At 36.4% G+C, this 21,473-nt stretch overlaps 1 protein-coding gene across 1 annotated transcript in view; it reads right to left on the bottom strand.

The window, feature by feature from the left end:
- Positions 1–21,473, bottom strand: part of ADAM9 (ADAM metallopeptidase domain 9) — a 150,215-nt gene that overhangs the window by 104,665 nt on the left and 24,077 nt on the right. The window contains exons 5-9 of the mRNA XM_066235015.1: positions 18,642–18,718; positions 17,412–17,607; positions 10,400–10,465; positions 8,114–8,185; positions 5,287–5,456 (exon numbers count right to left, since the gene is read on the bottom strand). Of these exons, the coding sequence (XP_066091112.1) occupies positions 5,287–5,456; positions 8,114–8,185; positions 10,400–10,465; positions 17,412–17,607; positions 18,642–18,718 (581 nt within the window). The remainder of the gene's footprint in view (positions 1–5,286; positions 5,457–8,113; positions 8,186–10,399; positions 10,466–17,411; positions 17,608–18,641; positions 18,719–21,473) is intronic.

Raw genomic sequence — 21,473 nt, 5'->3', positions numbered from 1 at the left:
AAAAATTCAAGAGGAGGAAAGACACTCAAGCTCTTTTTACAAGACCAACATGATCTTACTTACAAAGCCAGACAAAAACACTACAAAGAAAGAAAACCATAGACCAGTGGTAGTCAACCTGGTCCCACTGCCCACTAGTGGGCATTCCAGCTTTCGTGGTGGGCGGTAGTGGAGCAACCAAAGTATAAATAAAAAGATAGATTTAACTATAGTAAGTTGTTTCATAAAGATTTATTCTGTCAAACTTAGCAAAAATCCGACATAAAGTACTTGGTAAGTAATTATTATTATATGCTTTAACTTGCTGTAACTCTAAAATAAAGTTACTTCCCTACTTTATAAGTCACCATTACTGTGGAACTGGTGGGCGGTTAGAAAATTTTACTACTAACAGAGATACAAAAGTGGGCGGTAGGTATAAAAAGGTTGACTACCCCTGCAATAGACTAATATCCCTGATGAACATAGACACAAAAAATTTCAACAAAATACTAGCAAACCAGATCCAGCAATACATTAAAAACATCATACATCATGATCAAGTGGGATTTATTCTGGGGATGAAGGTTGGTACAATATTCACAAATTAATAAACGTGATACATCACATAAACAAAATGAAGGTTAATAATCACATGATTATATCAACAGATGCAGAAAAAGCATTTGATAAAATCCAGTACCCATTTATGAGAAAAACTCAGCAATGTGGAAATAGTGCAATCATTTTTCAATATAATAAAGGCACCTATGACAAACCCATAACAAACATCATACTCAGTTGGCAAAAACTACAAGTGCTTCCCCTAAGATCAGGAACAAGACAGGGATGTCCACTTTCACCATTCTTGTTCAACACAGTACAAGAAGTTCTAGCCACAGAAATAAAAAAAGATGAAGAAATAAAAGGCATCCAAATTATACAGGAGGTAGTAAAACTGTCCATGTTAGCAGATGACATGACATTGTACATAGAAAAACCTAAAGACTCCACCAAAAAAATCTACTGGGCCTAATAAATGAATTTAGCAAAGTGGCAGGATACAAAATTAATATTCAGAAATCAGTGGCATTCTTCTACATCAATAATGAACTCGGAGAAAGAGAAATTAATTATTGTGACAAAAAAATAACAAAGTAAGGTACACAGGAATAAATTTAATCAAGGAAGTAAAAGATCTGTACTCAAAAAACTACTGGACATTGAAGAAAGAAATTGAGGAACATACAACTGCAGTATATACTGTGTCCACAGATAGGAAGAATTAACATCATTAAAATGTCCAACTACCCAAAGCAATCAATAGATTTAGTGCAATCAATGCCTATTAAAATACCAATGACATATTTCACAGATCTAGAACAAATATTCCAAAAATTTATACGGAACCAAAAAGGCCCCACACAGCCTCAGTAATCTTGAGAAAGTAAAACAAAGTTAGAAGTAGAACAATAACTGATATCAAACTATACAAAAGGCCACTGTAATCAAAAGAGCTTGGTACTGGCCAGGAATATCAATCAACAGAACAAACATGAGCCCAGAAATAAACCCACACCTTTATGGTGAATTAATATTTGACGAAGGAGGCAAGAGCATACAACACAAATAGCAGACAGTCTCTTCAATAAATGGTGTTGAAAAAATTGGACAGGTACATGCAAAAAAATGAAACTAGACCACCAACTTACACAACAATAAACTCAAAGTGGATAAAAGACTTAAATGTAAGTAGCAATACCATAAAATCCTAGAAGAAAACATAGGCAGTAAAATCTCAAACATCTCTTGCAACACTGTTTTTGTTGACATATCTCCTTGGGCAAGGGAAACAAAGGAATAAAAAAACAAATGAGACTATATCAAACTAAAAAGCTTTTGCACAACAGAACAATAAACAAAATGAATAGGGATCCCACCAAATAGGACAACATATATGCCAATGATACATGTGATAAGGGGTTAATTTCAAAAATATATAAGAACTCACATAACTCAACACCAGGAAGACAATCCAATTAAAAAATAGGCAAAGGACCTAAATAGATACTTCTTCAAAGAAGACATACAGATGGTCAATACACATATGAAAAATGCTCAATGTCACTAATCATCAGAGAGATGTAAATTAAAATCACGATGAAATACCACCTCACAGCTGCCAGAATGGCTTTCATCAATAAATCAACACACATCAACCGCTGTCAAGGATGTGGAGAAAAGGAAACCTTTGTGCACTGCTGGTGGGAAAGCAGACTGGTGCAGCCACTGTGGAAACCAGTGTGAAGCTTCCTCAAAAAATTAAAAATTGAACTGCCCTTTGACCCAGAAATCCCACTTCTAGGAATATATCCTAAGAATCCAAAACACTAATTCAAAGGAAGATATGATACGCATTGCCATGATTACTGCGGCACTGCTTGCAATACTCAAGATCTGGAAATAGCCTGGTGCCCATCAGTAGATGACTGGGTAAAAATGCTGTGGTACATTTACACAATGGAAATCTACATGGCCACAAAAAAGAAAAAAATTTTACCTTTTGCAACAGCATGAATGGATATAGATATTATTATGCAAGTGAAATAAGCCAGAGAAAGACAAACACCATATAATCTCATTTATACGTGGCATCTAATGAACAAATTAAACTGACCAACTAAATAGAAACAGAGACATGGATACATAGGAAAGACTGACAGCTGTCAGAGGAGAAAGGGTTTGGGGGACTGGATGACAGAAGTTTAAGGGTAAAAAAAAAATAGGAAACACAGACACAGATGACAGTGTGGTGACAGTCTGAGGGAAAGTGGGTAGGGAGTATGTACAGGTGGGCAAAGGCGGGAAAATGGGGATGAAGGAGATTTTGCTCAGAGCAATGGGCTCACGATGCAGTGCTCAGATGATGTTTAACTGAGTTGCACATCAGAGTCCATATCCCAATAAATTCAGTTTAAAATAAATGAACAAATAGAGATCAAAAGTATGCTAATTGCCTGACCAGGCAGTGGCACAGTGGATGGAGTGTTGGACAGGGATGTGGAGGACCCAGGTTCGGGACCCCAAGGTCGCCAGCTTGAGCACAGGCTCATCTGGCTTGAGCAAAAACAAAGCTCACCAGCTTGGACCCAAGGTCGCTGGCTTGAGCAAGGGGTTACTCAGTCTGCTGTAGGCCCACGGTCAAGGCACGTATGAGAAAGCAATCAATGAACAACTAAGGTGTTGCAACGAAAAACTGATGATTGATGCTTCTAATTTTTCTCTGTTCCTGTCCGTCCATCCCTATCTATCCCTCTCTCTGACACTCTATCTGTAAAAAAAAAAAAAAAAAAAAAAAGTGTGCTAATTGCATGGGATCACTGTAAGAATTAAATGACATAATGGGGGCTACTTGAAGTACATTATATATACTCATCATCTTTAAAAAATAATAAAAATAGCCCTGGCTGGTTGGCTCAGCGGTAGAGTGTCGGCCTGGCGTGTGGGGGACCCGGGTTTGATTCCCAGCCAGGGCACATAGGAGAAGCGCCTATTTGCTTCTCCACCTCCCCCCTTCCTCTCTGTCTCTTTCTTCCCCTCCCGCAGCCAAGGCTCCATTGGAGCAAAGATGGCCCGGGTGCTAGGGATGGCTCCTTGGCCTCTGCCCCAGGCACTAGAATGGCTCTGGTCGCAGCAGAGAGACGCCCTGGAGGGGCAGAGCATCGCCCTCTGGTGGGCAGAGCGTCACCCCTGGTGGGCGTGCCGGGTGGATCCCGGTCAGGCGCATGCGGGAGTCTGTCTGACTGTCTCTCCCCGTTTCCAGCTTCAGAAAAATACAAAAAAATAAAAAAATAATAATAATAATAAAAATAAAATAAAATACAAGTAAAAAATTAGAAAATTTTAAAAACATACATTGGCAATATTTCATAGAGAATAGAAAAACTATTCTATCCATGAAATAAAAACTTGATTATATAAAATATATTTAAGGGAACAAAAGAAATCTATTAAAAATAAAAATAAGCCAAAAACTAAAAAGTCCATAAAAATCTTAGAAGATAAATTTAAGAAAATATCCCAAAAAGTAGAAAAAGACAAAGGGAAAAAAGGAGGCAAAATATAATAAAATTAGAGGACAGTACAAAATTTAATAGCCAAGTACAAAGAATCCCAGAAAAAAATGAACAATAAAAATAAGGAGGACAGCCTGACTGGGGAGTGGCGCAGTGGACAGAGAACTGGACTGGGATGTGGAGGACCCAGGTTCGTGACCCCGAGGTCGCCAGCTTCAGCGCAGGCTCATCTGGTTTGAGCAAGGCTCACCAGCTTGAGCCCAAAGTTGCTGGCTCGAGCAAGGGGTCACTCACTCTACTGTAGACCCCAAGTCAAAGCACATATGAGAAAACAATCAACGAACAACTAAGGTGCCACAATGAAGAATTGATGCTTCTCATCTCTCTCCCTTCCTGTCTGGCCCTCTCTCTGTCTCTGTCACAAAATAAGTAAATAAATAAAATTAAAATGATAAAATAAATAAAGTAAAAAAAGGAAGATGAGATCATCTACAAAACAATTTGAGTAAAGTACCTAAAACTATAGGACAACAGTTTCAAGATTGAAATTACCCACCAAGCACATAGCACATCAGTGATAAAACACCTACAACCAAGCCCATCATCAAGGAAATTAAGATGCCTGGGAACCAAGAGAAGATCTTAAGATTTCCAGAGAAGAAAACGGTCACATACAGAAGATCAGGAGTCAGAACGATTTAAGGCTTCTCACAAGTACTACTACATAGAAGTTAATAGGTACCAGATTCATGCCTTCAAAATTCTGAAGAAAAAAGATTTCATGCCTTAGAATTTCATACCCATCCAAATAATTTTTTTAAGTTATAAAACACTCTAGAAAGCATACCTCTGAAAGACTGAGTTTCATAAGGCCCCAGGATAATCAGAGGTCAAACTGAGATCATTTTAAAATCTGACATGCAAGAGGTCACAATTTTTCTTTCCATTTAGTCTTTCACAAGATGTAACTATAAAACATGCCACAACAAAACAAGAGAGTAAACTGAATCCAAGAAAGAGGAAGGACATGGGATAAAGGTGACAAGGAGTCCAAAACAGAAGAGAGGTTTCATTATCATACTCTCATTTGTTCTTGTGTATGAAACTAAGTTTCCCTTAATTAAAGAATTCTCAAAGACCTTAAGAAAATATGATCTTAATAAAAGAAAACAAATAAAAATGATTATTCTGACCATGTCATTAATAGTACTTCTTCTTTAAAACCACTTACAGAACTAGCTGTGCACTGTCATGTCGCCGACGTGTTATAAGGAACTTTTCCCGCCATTGTACAAAGTTCCCCAACACATCACCAGCACCTCCAACAATGCTGATCAGGTTTCCATTTGTCCAAATCTCCAGTCCCACTAGCACAATTCGAATATTTAACATAATATACATCTAGGAAAAGAACAGAAATAAAAGAATAAAAATGTATTACAGAATATATCTCTTAACTTACAATGAAGTAACATACCTACTTATATTAAAAACAGAACTCTTCCCTTCCAAAAAAATATTCCCTTCAATATAATAAGAGTCTAACTTCTCAAGGGTCTCAGTTACCTCATCCACCAAAATAAAACAGAAATTCAAAATAATCCTTTTATCTTCCCCAAGAACCTGAGAGGTGTTATATAGTGTGTCCATAAAGTCATGGTGCACTTTTGACCGGTCACAGGAAAGCAACAAAAGACGATAGAAATGTGAAATCTGCACCAAATAAAAGGAAAACCCTCCCAGTTTCTGTAGGATGTGGCAGCATGTGCGCATGCGCAGATGATGATGTAACACCGTGTATACAGTGGAGCAGCCCACAGCCATGCCAGTAGAGATGTGGACGGTACAGAGGAAAGTTCAGTGTGTTCTGTGGCTCACTAAATTCAAATCCGTGACCAAAGTGCAACATGAATATCTGCACATTTATAACAAAGCGTCACCACATAGGAATAACATTACTGGGTGGGATAAGCAGTTGAAGGAAACCGGCAGTTTGGTGGAGAAACCCCGTTCTGGTAGGCCATCAGTCAGTGATGAGTCTATAGAGGCTATACAGCAGGGGTCCCCAAACTTTTTACACAGGGGGCCAGTTCACTGTCCCTCAGACCATTGGAGGGCCGAACTATAAAAAAAACTATGAACAAATCCCTATGCACACTGCACATATCTTATTTTAAAGTAAAAAAACAAAACAGGAACAAATACAATATTTAAAATAAAGAACAAGTAAATTTAAATCAACAAACTGACCAGTATTTCAATGGGAACTATGGGCCTGCTTTTGGCTAATGAGATGGAGGTGCCCCTTCCAGAAATGTGGCGGGGGCGGATAAATGGCCTCAGGGGGCCGCATGCGGCCCGCGGGACGTAGTTTGGAAACCCCTGCTATACAGATAGCTACCTAAGAAGCCCTAAAAAATCTGTGCGTAAGCCCACATCGAACTGCACTGAATAGGTATGAAACTGGGAGAGTTTTTCTTTTATTTGGTGCAGATTTCTCATTTCTATCATCTTTTGTTGCTTTTTTGTGACCGATCAAAAGTGCACCATGACTTTACCGACATACTGTATAATAGTGAGCCATATTACCTTTGTGGACCCTGAGAAAGAAAATATCTACTAAAAAGGGCTCCTAGTGGCTAACTGGGCTCAAATTTAAAAGCAGAGCCTAGCAGCTGCTTCTAAAAAGGAACCTCTCATGTAAACCTCGCTTCATAGAGAAGCCTGCACTAACCTGCCTGCCTGTACTGTGCTCCTGCCATCTGTGCCAGCTCTTTTAAAGGAGTTCCTGTAACTATTCCAATCCACTGCACTAAGGCTTTCCCCATCCAATCAGAGCTGTGCAGTTGGGTTCCCATCAAGCATCTTCACAGACCAATCAGAGTAGCTCCATTCTGATCAATCAGGACAGTGCTTTTTGAACCAATCAAACTGTGAGTCCTCATTTGCATAAGGATGGACCAATCAGGGACCAGGGACAGGCACTTCTGTTTTTATATGTAGCTCTTCTCTTACTTAGAGAGCAAACTTTCTATTTCCATGGAAGAATGAAGATTGTGTTTCCTCACTGGAGTTGAAACACCAAAGAAACCTCACTGGAATAGAGCAGAGCAGATCAATGCAAAATGGAACAAAGTAGAGCAGGTATGTCTAGCTACAGAGGGGCCTTGCTCCAGGGCACCTCACAGCCATGCTGTTTCACAGATGTGCTGCTTCATAATTGAGCTGTAGCAGTATTTAGCTGCTGTTCTCATAGCTGTGCTATATCACATTTGCAATGAATAAAGTTTCCTTCATTACTGCACCTCAAATTGGAGATTCCTGTCAGCACTGAATTGGCATCAATGACCATCAGTTGGCAACTTTCTAAACTCTTATCTAAAATTCTAATTACATGTACCCCACAGCTTTCAGAGAAAGGATTCCAGAACTTGTATCCATCTCATAGAAACACTGTAAGGAATAAATAGGTTCATAAATGTAAAGCACTTGGCTCAGTTTCAAGAACATTATAAATGCTCAATAGAATGCTACCATCATCATTATCACTATCATCATTATTATTATGCTTGCTATTAATCAAAGAAATACCTTGTAGATGAAATTATCTTGTAAGAACATTTATTAATTTTCAGTATCTCCCACTAAATGAATAAACCCTAAAATCTTGTCTCACTCTCCCTCTTTCACACAAACACACACACATTGATACTGTCATATCATGGTTTCAGAGTAAGAGGCAGCCTTATTCAAAATAAGGTTCTCTCAGTAAAAACTGAAAGATCTTTTCATAATGCCAAAGTACCTTGGTCTATCTACTCTAAAGATAAAGTAGATGCTAATGTGAAATCTCGTTTGCCTTAAAGTGTTTCCACAATAATACTTTCCTTTCAAACATCAAAATAGTTACAAAACAAACTAAAAAACAGACCCCTGAAAGACTGAGTCATTTAGGCTCTAGGATAATAGAGCTCAAAATGAGACAATTTATAAATTCTGTCCTGAGACTATGAAAGGATCTGATAAAATAACCCCAACTGATATAAAATACAACTTACGCTATCCAAATAGTTTGCTAAACGAATCATCTCTTCTCTGACTGCAGTCTGATTTCTTCCCATCATGTCATACTGAAAAGCAAGAGAAAAGTAATCATCACCAAAGTAATTTCAGAAAAAGAAAAAATTCTGTAATATTTTATAATGAAGATAAAAATCCAATATTTCTGCTGAATCAAAAACCAAGGCTAATTTAGACATTCATCAGCATTCCAATTTAATAAATCTAAAACATACGTTTCAGTGATAAATGGGAATTAAAAAAAGAAACAGGTACAAATGTGAAATGAATAATAATGAAAAAGTACTGAATCATTTTCTCTAAATTAACACAACTTCAAAATGAATTTTCCTCTCAATATTTTTATTCATCTTAATGCAAAGTATTTTCAAGCAATTCACAAAGATAGAGTTTAAAAATAATTAAAATGGATAAAGGAATAAAAACAATCTAAAGGATTTCCTGATTCCTTAGGCTAAAAGTATTACCAATAAACCATCCCTAAACTCGGGGCTAAATTAATGAGAGATTAACCAATGTTCACTAGTTGAAACATTACATGTAAATAAAATATAGAGACATTTTAAAAGTTTAATCGTATTAAGCCAAACAGAGGATATGACTGATTCTTTACTTTGGGAACCTAGCTAAAATTAAACATTCACCCTAACATTATTTTCATACAACCAACTTAATAAATAATAAGAAAAAAATTTTTAAGAATGTAGCCCTGGCCGGTTGGCTCAGTGGTAGAGTGTCGGCCTGGCGTGCAGAGGTCCCGGGTTCGATTCCCAGCCAGGGCACACAGGAGAAGTGCCCATCTGCTTCTCCACCCCTCCCCCTCTCCTTCCTCTCTGTCTCTTTCTTCCCCTCCCGCAGCTGAGGCTCCATTGGAGCAAAGATGGCCTGGCACTGGGGATGGCTCCTTGGCCTCTGCCCCAGGCGCTGGAGTGGCTCTGGTCGCAACAGAGCAACGCCCACTGGTGGGCAGAGCATCGCCCCCTGGTGGGCATGCCGGGTGGATCCCGGTCAGGCGCATGCAGGAGTCTGACTGTCTCTCCCCGTTTCCAGCTTCAGAAAAAAACAAAAAACAAAAAACAACAACAACAACAAAAAGAATGTATGGTTTTGCTCTATGATAAGAGCATTAATATCAGAATATATCAGATCTTATCAGTTAGGCATTTTATCATGATTCTCCTTAAATAAGAAAAATAAATTTGAATACATTTGACAAGGTTAGGTTAAAATGAAATTATTTTTATTTTGAACCATTTTCCACTAGTATACAACAAATCTATCTGGAGAAAGTAATAAAGAAAAACATTTCAGATCTCTGTTTTTATCACTTATCCTAACACTCTACAGAAACTTTTTACCCATTAGGTAGGGCAGTGTTCATGCTTGTTCACATTCCTTCCCTATCCTTCTTCCTTCTACCACTTGAAGGTAATGAACTTCTAAGAACAAATCTAAATATCTCTGTCTTTAAATAAATATGGCTCCTTCTCCAAACTATACACAATAATAGATTTTGTTTTAAACCATACAATCCTTGAAACTATCTCTGCAGCTTATAAGAAAGGAACTGCCAATAATGTAAGGTTTCTACAAACACCGTTTTTACACAAACAACAAAGATGGCAGTAAAAGTCAGACTTTAATCTGTTATATTATAAGGCAGCTATATTTAAAACTGAAAATTCTATAAATGCTGAAATAGATGCATTACTTTTCTTAGTTAAGCACAATTCCTAGTGTGAATAAGGAAAATCCCTGGTATTTTCCTGAACAGTGACATTCATAGTAAATGCTAAGATCAACTACTCTTCTCTATTCCCTTCTAACACATGCCAGGATCTAGAAGCTCCTCTCTCTTAAAGTGAAGTATTGGTTAGCTAAAATTCCAGACAGCAAAGCAATTTTATTATGCAATAAAGCAATATCTGACTCACTGGCTACAGTCCTTTAAAGTCATCTGAAAAGGTCTCAAGACTCTGAGGCAGTCTAGTTTCACTTAAGAAATCCAACATGAGCAAACACCCCAAAATAACAGGGGGAAAAAATCACCGGTAAAAAAATAAAGTTAGACATGGTCCTATTTGCTATATTCAGCCTCTAGTGGTGTTATGAATATGTTGTAAGCTTAAAGGGAAAAAGCAATTTTTGTTTTTAATTACATTTCAGAAAAATCAATACAAATATATTACAGTTTATATTTCTTTCATGGGATGCTCACTTCTCATCCGCTTTTCCTGAAAAAGAAAAACTGTCACCAATCCTACCCTTTCCTTGTCTACGACAATGAACAGCTCCACATAGCGGGTCTGGGGCAGCACAGCTCTTCTTCTCTGTCAAAAACACAAACAACATGAAGGCAAAAAATAACTTAGAAAGCTATACTATTTTCATACATAATGATGTTACCCTAATCTCTAGTCAGTTATTTCATGTTTGCTAAGGACATCATAAAATTATATTACATAACAAATCCTAGGTCATAAAAAAAATAGCATGGTTTTTGGTAAAGTGGGATCTGCTATGTTCACTGATCTAAGAGAAATTCTATTTAAAGATATGAGTTAATCAAGTTTACAAAGCTGAATTATTGATTTTTAATATCAAAACCACACACACACACACACACTAATAGGAAACCCTATTACTGTGTTGAGAGTTGAAGAAAGAATATCCACTAATAACTCAGAGCAGAAGTGAGCAACCTTTTAAAGGTTTCCACTTAAAAAAAAATTAGTTTTGTAAATTTGCATAAATGTAAGTAAAGAATAGAATAAGCTGAAATTTTAATGTTTTCCAACAATTAAACTTAAAAGTAACAGTGCAGTAATCAAGAGTGGATAGTAGAAGAGGCAATGAAAATAATGCGATAAACTCGTATGAGTTAATGAAAATATACTAGAAGAGGCAATGCCTCTTCCAACACTGCAGCATCATGCCATATGTAGAGTTTGATCTATACCTAAAAGCATCTTAATCTTGTCAAAAGGAAGCCAGGAAATCCTAATGAAGTCTCAAAACAGGCATATAAGTATCCCAGGAAGTCATCTGAAATAAAGTTTTAAAACCCAATCTGTCTCTCTGTTTCTCCAACCTAGGGCTCAAGAATAACCATTTTAATTTGTGTAAAAAGTATCCAAATAAAAAATTCTACTGCTCTATGAAAGACAATGTGATAGACTATGTAGCAATGATAATAAAAAATACAATACTGTTTAGGATTTAAGCCCTAGTTTCTAAACCACATAGAAGTTCTGTATTCTACTGGGTGACAGAAACTGTATATGATTCATATAGTTATCACCTAGTACCTATCATAATGCCTGGCACATAGTTGGCAAAAACACAGCAATAAGTATTTGTTTAATACATAAATATGTGATTTTTTAAAACTTTAGTCTGTGTCCATTGATAGACAAATGGATAAAGATGTGGTATATACATACAACAGAATATTACTCATCCTGGCTGGTTGGCTCAGTGATAGAGTATCGGCCTGGCGTGTGGATGTCCCAGGTTCAAACCCTGGTCAGGGCACACAGGAGAAGCAAACATCTGCTTCTCTACCCCTCCCACTCCCCCTTATTGTTCTCTCTGTCTTCCCTTCCTGCAACCATGGCTCCACTGGTTTGAGCACATCGCCCTGCACACTGCAGATGACTCGTGGAGCCTCAGGTGCTAAAAATAGCTCATTGCAAGCATGGCCCCAGATGGGCAGAGCATCAGCCCCAGACAGGAGTATGAGGAGGATTCCAGCTAGGGTGCATGTGGGAGTCTATCTCTCTGTCTCCCACCACTCACTTGGAAAAGAAGAAGAAAAAGAATATTACTCAGCCATAAAAAATAATGAAATCTTGCCATTTACAACAACATAGATGGATATAGAGGGTATTATGCTAAATAAGTCAGACAAAGACAAATACTGTATGATTTCACTTACATGTGGAATGTAAAAACAAAATAAATGAGCAAACAAAACAGAAAAAAACACATAAACACAAAGAACCAATTGGTAATTGCCAGATGAGGTGAGGGAGAGGGATGGGTGAAAAAGGTAAAAGGGATTAAGAAGTACAAATTGCCAGTTACAAAAAGTACAGTATAGGAAATATATCAATAATATAATAATAACTATGTATGGTGCTAGTTGGGGACAAGGCTTACTGGGGTGATCATTTCACAAGGTATATAAATATCTAATCACTATATGTATACCCATAATAATATTGCATATAAAGACTATACAATGCCGAGTTATCTCAACCCAAACAGACCTATTCCAAGGCACACCATAATAAAATTGTCAAAAATCAGTGACAAAAAAGACTCCTCAAGGCAGCTAGGGAAAAGAAGGAACATATAAAGGAGAGCCCATTAGATTATCATCAGACTTCTCAGCAGAAATTCTAGAAGCCAGAAGACAGTGAACCCAAACATTCAAAGTACTGAAAGAGAGGGATTTCCAGCAAGAATACCACCATATTTTTCACTCCATAAGACACACCTGACCATAAGACACACCTAAGGTTTTAAGGAGGAAAATAAGAAAAAAAAATTCTGAACCAAATATTATGTTAAAATATTTAATAAAATACTGTATTTTTCACTCCATAAGATACATGGGCATTTTCCCTTCCACTTTTGGGGGAAAATGGTGCATTTTATGGAGCGAAAAATATGGTATATGCATCAAAGTTATCCTTCAAATATGAAGGAGAAATAAAAACTTTTGCAGACATACGGAAGCTGAAGTAATTTATCACCAGAAAACCCCCACAGCAGGAAACACTCATGGGGGTTTATTTGACTAGACACAAAGAACAAAAGAAATCAAAACTACAAGTAAAACTCTAACAAGGTCAGGATAAAAACAAGGATAATCTGTGACAACAATAACAAAAAAGGGAAGAGGATAAAGATCTGCAGTAGCAAAGGAGGATGGAGTGTAGAAGCACTCAAAAGACAAAAAAGACAAAAGACTCTAGTACACTAAACATTTTTCTCTTAATAACCTAATGGTAACCACCCATGAAAAAGCCACCACTGAAATACACAGTTTAAAAAAGAAGAAACAAGGAAGTATAAAATACCACCAAAAAAAAAAAAAAAAAACTGGCAGAAACACAAAAGAGAAGAACCAAACAAGACACAGGGCTACCAGAAAACAGAGCACAAAATGGCTATAGAAAATCTTCAAGTGTCAATAATAACCCTAAACGTCAATGGACTGAACTCACCAATAAAGAGGCAAAGAGTAGCATATTGGATCAAAAAGCAAAACCTAACTGTATACTGCCTTCAAGAGATATTGTACATCTAAGCTGCAAGGACAAAAGCAGACTCAAAGTGAAAGCTTGGAAAACAATTCTCCAAGCAAATAATATCCAAAGAAAAGAAGGTGTAGCCATATTTATATCTGACAATGCTGACTTCAAGACAGCAAAAGTAACCAGAGACAAAGACTGACATTTCATAATGATAAAGGGGACACCGTATCAAGAAAACATAACACTTCTCAATATATATGCACCAAACCAGGGAGCACTAAAATATATAAGACATCTACTAACTGATCTAAAAATAGAACCACACAAACACACAATCATACTTGAAGATTTCAACAAACCTTAGATAGATCATCCAACAGAAAATGAATAAAGAAATATCAGCCTTAAACGTCACACTAGACCAAGTAGACATAATAAAAATGTACAGGACATTTCACATCAGATAATACATTCTTCTCAGGTGTGCATGGAACATTCTCGAGGACAGACCATATGTTGGGCCACAAAACTAACATTAACAAATTCAGGAAAACTGAAATTATACCAAGCATATCATCTGACCATGAGGCTTTGAAACTAGGATTCAACTGAAAAAAGGAAGTACAGACACCCACAAAAATGTGAAAACTAAACAACATACTTCTAAAAAATGACTAGGTCAAAGAAGAAATATGCGCAGAAAGCAAAAGACATATATAGACAAATGAAAATGACAACACGACATACCAAGCTTTCTGAAATGCAGTGAAAGCAGTAATAAGAGAGAAGTTTGTATCATTACAAGCTTATGTCAAGAAACAAGAGAGATCCCAAGTAAACAACCTAACATCACATCTTGAGGAACTAGAAAAAGAAGAACAATGGCAACCTAAAGTCAGGAGAAGAAAGGAAATAGTAAAAATTAGAGCAGAACTAAATGAAATAGAGAACAAAGAAACTGTAGAAAAAATTAACACAACAAAGAGCTGGTTCTTTTAAAAGATCAGTAAAATTGACAAACCCCTGGCTAGACTCACTAAGCAAAAAAGAGACAGACCTCATATAAATAAAATCTGAAATGAAAGAGGAGAAATCACCACAGACATCATAGATATACAAAGGATCATAGTATAATACTATGAAAAATTATATGCCACCAAATTCAACAACCTAGAGGAAATGAATAAATTCATAGAATTATATAATCTTTCCAGACTGAGTTATAAAGAAGTGGAAAACCTAAATAGACCTGTAAGAAGAGAGGAAATAGAAACAATTATCAAAAATCTCCCCAAAAATAAAGTCCAGGACCAGATGGCTACACTAGGGAATTCTACCAACCATTCAAAGATTTGGTACCTATCCTTCTCAAAGTTCTCCAAAAAACAGAAGAAGAAGCATTATTTCCTAACACATTTTATGAGGCCAACATAACCTTGATACCAAAATCTGGTAAGGACAACACAAAAAACACAGAACAATATCTCTAATGAATACAGATCCAAAAATCCTAAACAAAATCGAATACAACAACATGTTTAAAAAATAATACATCACGATCAAGTGGGATTCATTCCAGCACAAGAATGGTTCAACATATTGAAATCAATCAACATAATATATCACACATCAACAAAACAAAGAAAATCATATAATCCTATCAACAGATGCAGAAAAAGCATTCGCTAAAATACAACAACATCCCTTTATGTTTAAAACACTTGGTAAAATCAGAAAAGAAGGAAAGTATCTCAACATAATAAAGGCAATATATGACAAACGATCAGCTAATATGATGCTAAATAGTGGAAAATAAAGGCTTTCCTTCTAAACTCAGGAATAAGACAAGGCTGCCCACTCTTTCCACTCTTATTCAATACAGTTCTAGAAGTTTTAATCAGAGCAATCAGGCATACAAAGAAATATAAGGCATCCTTATTGGGAAAGAAAAAGCAAAAGTATCACTTTTTGCAAATGACAGGATCCTGTATAAAGAAAACCCCAAAGATTCTGCCAAAAAAGTATTAGAAACAATAAGCCAATACAGTAAAGTCACAGGATACAAAATCATCATACAAAAGTCTATTGCTTTTCCATATGCCAATGATGAAACTACAGAAAATGAACACCAAAGCAATCCTGTGGAAAAAGAATGAAGCTGGAGTTGTCACACTACCTGACTTCAAAGTATACTGTAGAGCCACAATAATCAAAACAGCATGGTGGCCTCACCTGTAGTGGTGAAGTGGATAAGGTGTCGACCTGGAATGCTGAGGTCGCTGGTTCAAAACCCTGGTCTTGCCCAGTCAAGGCACATATGGGAGCTGATGCTTCCTGCTCCTCCCCCCCTTTCTCTCTCTCTTTCTCTCGCCCTCTCTCTCTCTCTCTCCTTTCTCTATAAAAATGAATGAATAAAAATTTTTAAAAAACAAATGAAAAACAGCATGGTATTGGCAGAAAAACAGATATATAGACCAATGAAACAGAATCAAGAGCTCAAAAAGAAAACCACATATATGTGGACAAATAATCTTGGACAAAGGAGCCAAAAACACACAATGGAGGAAAGAAGGCCTCTTCAATAAATGGTGCTGGGAAAACTGGAAAGCCACATGCAAAAGAATAAAACTTTACTACAGTTTGTCTCCCTGCACAAAAATTAATTCAAAATGGATCAAAGACCTAAAAATAAGATCTGAAACAACAAGTTACCTAGAAGAAAACATAGGTACTAAACTCACAGACCTCAGCTATAGAGAACAATTTATGAATTTGACCCCAAAGGTAAGGGAAGTAAAGGCAGAAATAAATAAATGGGACTATATCAAACCAAAAAACTTCAGTACAGCAAAAGAAACTGACAACAAAACAGGCAGTCAACTAAATGGGAGATGGTATTTGCAAAAAACAGCTCCAATAAGGGGTTACTATTCAACATCCATAAAGAATTCAACAAAGCTCAGCAACAAAAAAGCAAACAATGTAATTTTAAAAAATGGGGAGAGGACTTGAACAGACACTTGGCTAACAGATATATGAAAAAGATGTCCATCTTCACTAGCTATTCAAGAAATGCAAATTAAAATTACAATGAGATAACACCTCACACCTGTCTGATTATCTATTATCAACAAGGGTATCAACAAGTGTTGGAGAGGCTTTGGATAAAAAAGAAATCTCATTCACAGCTGGTAGGAATGCAAATTAGTACAACCATTATGGAAGAAAAGTATGGTGATTCCTCAAAAAATTAAGAACAGAACTACCATATGACCCAGCAATCCCTCTACTGAGTATCTACCCCAAAAACTGAAAAAATTGATATGTAAAGACACAACCCCATGTTCAACGCAGCATTGTTCACAGTTGCCAAGACATGGAAACAACCAAAGTGTCCGTCAATAGAGGATTGGATAAAGAAGATGTGGTACATATATACAATGGAATACTACTCAGCCATAAGAAATGATGACATATTGCCATTTACGACAACATGGATGAACCTTGAGAACATTATACTGAGTGAAATAAATAAATCAGAAAAAGGCTAAGAACTGTATGATTTCACACATAGGTGGGATATAAAACTGAGACTTCCGGACAAAGTGAAGTGGTTGCCAGCAGGTGGGGGTTTTGGGGGAGGGTGTCCAGGAAAGGGTGTAAAGAGGGAAAAATACACAGTGACAGAAAATGATTTGACTTTGGGTGATGGGTATACAACATAATCTACAGTTCAAATGCTATAAAAACATTTACCTGAAACCTACATACTCTTACTGATCAATGTCACCCTGTTAAATTTACTTTTCTAAATAAAATTTTTAAAAAACTATATAATATTGTATGTCAACTATAATTGAAAATTTTAAAAACCTAAAAAGAAAAGGAAAAAAATACTCAGAACAATTACACTTCACCTTTATACAATAAAAATAGCTTTCTGTATTAACCTGCAAAACAAAAAAATAAAATATTTTAGTCCGAGCCATGAAGAAATATATTATTTCCTTACTCGAAGTAGCTGAGTGATGCTAGGAGGCTCTTCCTCTTCATCCTGTGTGGTTTCTGTCTCCATATCCTTGTTAGAAACCCCACATTTCAGAGGCTCTTTGCGGACATCATCCATTCGATAAAAGATGTGCTCAAAATGAGAGCCGTTTCGCAGGGGTTCAATCCCATAGCTCACATTGTCTATATGCAGCAATCCTCTTAAGCGTTGCATTACAAATACAAAATTTTTAAGAGTGAAAAAACAAATACACAGGAAAAGGAATCAGAAAATCTGAATTCAAGTTCTAATTTTTAACACATGTAAGAACCAGTAGCATGGCATAGAGAAAAATATAAGACTTTAGAGTCAAGACGACTTATATTTAAGGCTCAAAACAGCTACTTACTAGCATCGCTCCCTAAAAGTTCCTTAACCTCTCTGAGTGATTACTTTATTATGGAAAGCAACAAAGGACAGTGGCTGTAAGTGTGGAGCCTGCAGCCAGAGGACCAGAGTTTGAATCCCATATGTTTCCTACTGGCTGTGGGACTTTCAGCAAGTTCATCTCTTGCAGTACTTTACATTGTGTATAGGACTGTTCTGAAAACTAAATTACTTAATTAATGCAAAATACTTAAAACATTGTCTGACATACAGTAACTATTCTATAAGTGTTACTACTTAAATGGTGATGATTGTAGCCATATTATATAGTTGGATTAAGAAATAAAAGTAATATTTATTAGTTCAATCATGCAACCAACCTACCCTGGTGTTATACTGCCAGGCCCTCAATAAATGTAGTTTTAATGTTATTATCACTTCACTTGGTGTGTGATACACTTTCTCCAAACCTTGGTTTGTTCAACTAAATGTGGAGATAATGAGCCCCTTTTCAGTCAATTATCAGACTTAAGCAAAATAATGTAAGTACAAATTTACATGAATGTAAAATGCTACAGAAATTTTAAATATATTTTATTTTAAATAGCAAAAAATATTTAGCAGCCTTAAAAAATGAGATTCTCTTTAAATATTAAAATTAATCAACTGTTATATTTTCAGTTGATAAACATACAACTAAATAAACATACAAAGAATAATATCTAAAACATAACTCGAAAGACCTTCAGCAATATCAAGTAAAATCTAATTTTGTTCAGTTCCCCAAAATGATTCGATTAGGAAACAGAGGTAGGTAAAAGATTAAGAAATAGAGGAGAAAAGGAACTGATAAAGAAAATTCCTTACCTGAGTCCAAAACAGTCACTCAGAGCAACGGATGAATGATAAACTCCCTCCACATAACCCCAATAATGACAATGATCCTAAATGATAAAGACTGTATTATCTTCAAATACTGTTACATTGCTGAAAAGCATCATAGAAACTACAGAGCTAACAAAATTAAGTGCAGTAAATTTAAATTTTTATTTATATTATTGGCATCTCATAATACCACCTGGCATTCTTTACCCTACTAGAGGTACAGATGATCTACTACCACCCTACAAGTACACAAATGTTGAGGTGGAATTCTAAAGAATACTAAGTACAAACAGTTCTACCCCAATAACCTTTCAGCCTAGAAATAGAAAAAGATAGCATTATGTTACCTCTAACACTTCATTATTTTAAATGGCAGGCTAATGATGTCAAGGGGGAAAGAGTTTGTAGTAAAAAGAAGTGGTTTTGGTCAGATTATTTTCTTTTCTTCCTATAGATATATTGATTATATTACTATTTTTAGTTATATATTCAACCTTCTTTGAAAACTAAAGAGCCTTATTCTTTAACTTTAAGCAAAAAATTGACCAGTGGAAATGCAAACACAGTATCACTTACTAATAATAGATTTTTTAGTACACAATAAGATCTTCTCATCTTTACAACAATTACAAAGCACAAAAAAATTTAAAAAAATAAAAAGAAAGAAAGCCAAGGGTGTAGAATGAAGTGAAACTAGCCCTACCAGACATTGAGACATATCACAAGGCCTTAATAATTAAAACAGCATGGTACTGGTGGAAAATTAATTGAAAGGCCAACCAGTGAAACAGAATACAAAGTCTCAAAAGAGTCTAAAGTATATACAGTACAGAACTTTTATGATAAAAGTGGCACCTCAAATCACTGTGACAAAAAGTGCACTTTTAATAAATGGCGTTTCATTGGTTCAACATTTAGAAAAGGATAAAACTAGCCCTAGCCAGGTAGCTCAGTTGGTTAGAGCATCATCTCGACATGCCGAAATTGTTGGTTCAATCCCCACTCCAGGCACATACAAGAATCAACCAACAACAGCATAAATAAGTAGAACGACACATCAATGTTTTTCTCTCTTTCTCTGTCTCTCTCCCTTACTCTCCCTCTAATAAGAATAAACTCCAAATAGATAAGGAATATAAATATAAAAAAATAAAACCATACAAGAAACAAAAGAAAACATGGGTGAATTCCTCTTTAATCTCAACACAGAGAAATAGTTTCTAACTATAACTCAAAAGCTATATGCAATAAAAAACAGATAATTTTTACTACATAAAAAAAGTTTTTTGGCCCTGGCCAGTTGGCTCAGCGGTAGAGCGTCGGCCTAGCGTGCGGAGGACCCGGGTTCGATTCCCGGCCAGGGCACATAGGAGAAGCTCCCATTTGCTTCTCCACCCCTCCACCGCGCTTCCCTCTCTGTCTCTCTCTTCCCCTCCCGCAGCCAAGGCTCCATTGGAGCAAAGATGGCCCGGGCGCTGGGGATGGCTCTGTGGCCTCTGCCCCAGGCGCTAGAGTGGCTCTGGTCGCAACATGGCGACGTCCAGGATGGGCAGAGCATCGCCCCCTGGTGGGCAGAGCGTCGCCCCCTGGTGGGCGTGCAGGGTGGATCCCGGTCAGGCGCATCCCGGTCGGGCGCATGCGGGAGTCTGTCTGACTGTCTCTCCCTGTTTCCAGATCAGAAAAATGAACAAAAATAAAAAATAAAAATAAAAAGTTTTTTAATCTTCTACATGGAAAGAAACACCAAAAAATAAGGTCAAAAGATAATTCATACTGGGATAAAATATACCATACATAAGGGTTAATATTCTTAACTTATAAAGTACTCTTAAACAATGAGGGGAAAGATTAAAAACCTAATAGAAAGCTGGGCAAAAGATACAAAGACAATTTTCAAAGGAGGATATAAAAATGCCCTTACACTTATGAAAATATCTTCAATCTCACCAATGATAAAGTAAGAACTGATATAAACAAATAAGGGAAAACTCTTTCTTATAGTAGAAAGTACTGATGAAAACTCTTTCTTATAGTAGAAAGCACTGATGAATTATATAGAAAACTCTTTCTTATAGTAGAAAACACTGATGAATTATATCTAAGCACTGATGAAATTAGGAAATCACGATTTTAGTAACCATTATAATCACAATTGCTTTAGGCAAATACTAAACACTAAAATTAGTGGGTAAAATTTAAGAAGTAACATGATATCTGTAGAGTCTCAAATTATCTAACCATAATATTAATTAAAAAGGTTAAAACAGTAACTTTACAGAGGAGAAACCTGGCAGACAGATCCATAACCAAATAATCAATGTTAATACTGTCAATAATTGGACTAATTGCAGCATATGCTCACTGATTCATACACTGAGAACCATTCAGTATCTCTTCAGTGGTATTCCTGCCAAAAGTACATAACCTGAAACTGATCATGAGTAAACATCAAACCTCAAATGGCAGGACATTCTACAAAAAGTTGGACTATACATGTTGTGAAAGACAAGGAAAGGAAGATAAGTATTTCCAGATTAAAGGAGACTAAAGAAACATGACTACTGGATGCAACACATGAACTTGGATTTTCTTTCGCTATTGCGTAGTAGACGTTGATATGGACAAGACTGACTCCACCTATGTGGCCTTGATTTCTTGTTGTTCAAGTTTTTTCATTACGTGAACTCTAACCTCACTAGTTTCAGCCAGCATACTAAGGCCTTATAATTAATGATTATCTGTATTCTTTAAACCTTTACAATATAATCATAGAAATTCTTGTCAATAACAGCCAGAATGACACAGCAACCAAAC

This window comes from Saccopteryx bilineata, chromosome 6 (assembly GCF_036850765.1).
Source record: "Saccopteryx bilineata isolate mSacBil1 chromosome 6, mSacBil1_pri_phased_curated, whole genome shotgun sequence".
NCBI lineage: Eukaryota > Metazoa > Chordata > Mammalia > Chiroptera > Emballonuridae > Saccopteryx > Saccopteryx bilineata.
The sequence above is the reverse complement of the archived record's forward strand: the minus strand, read 5'-3'. Positions and strand labels throughout refer to the sequence as shown.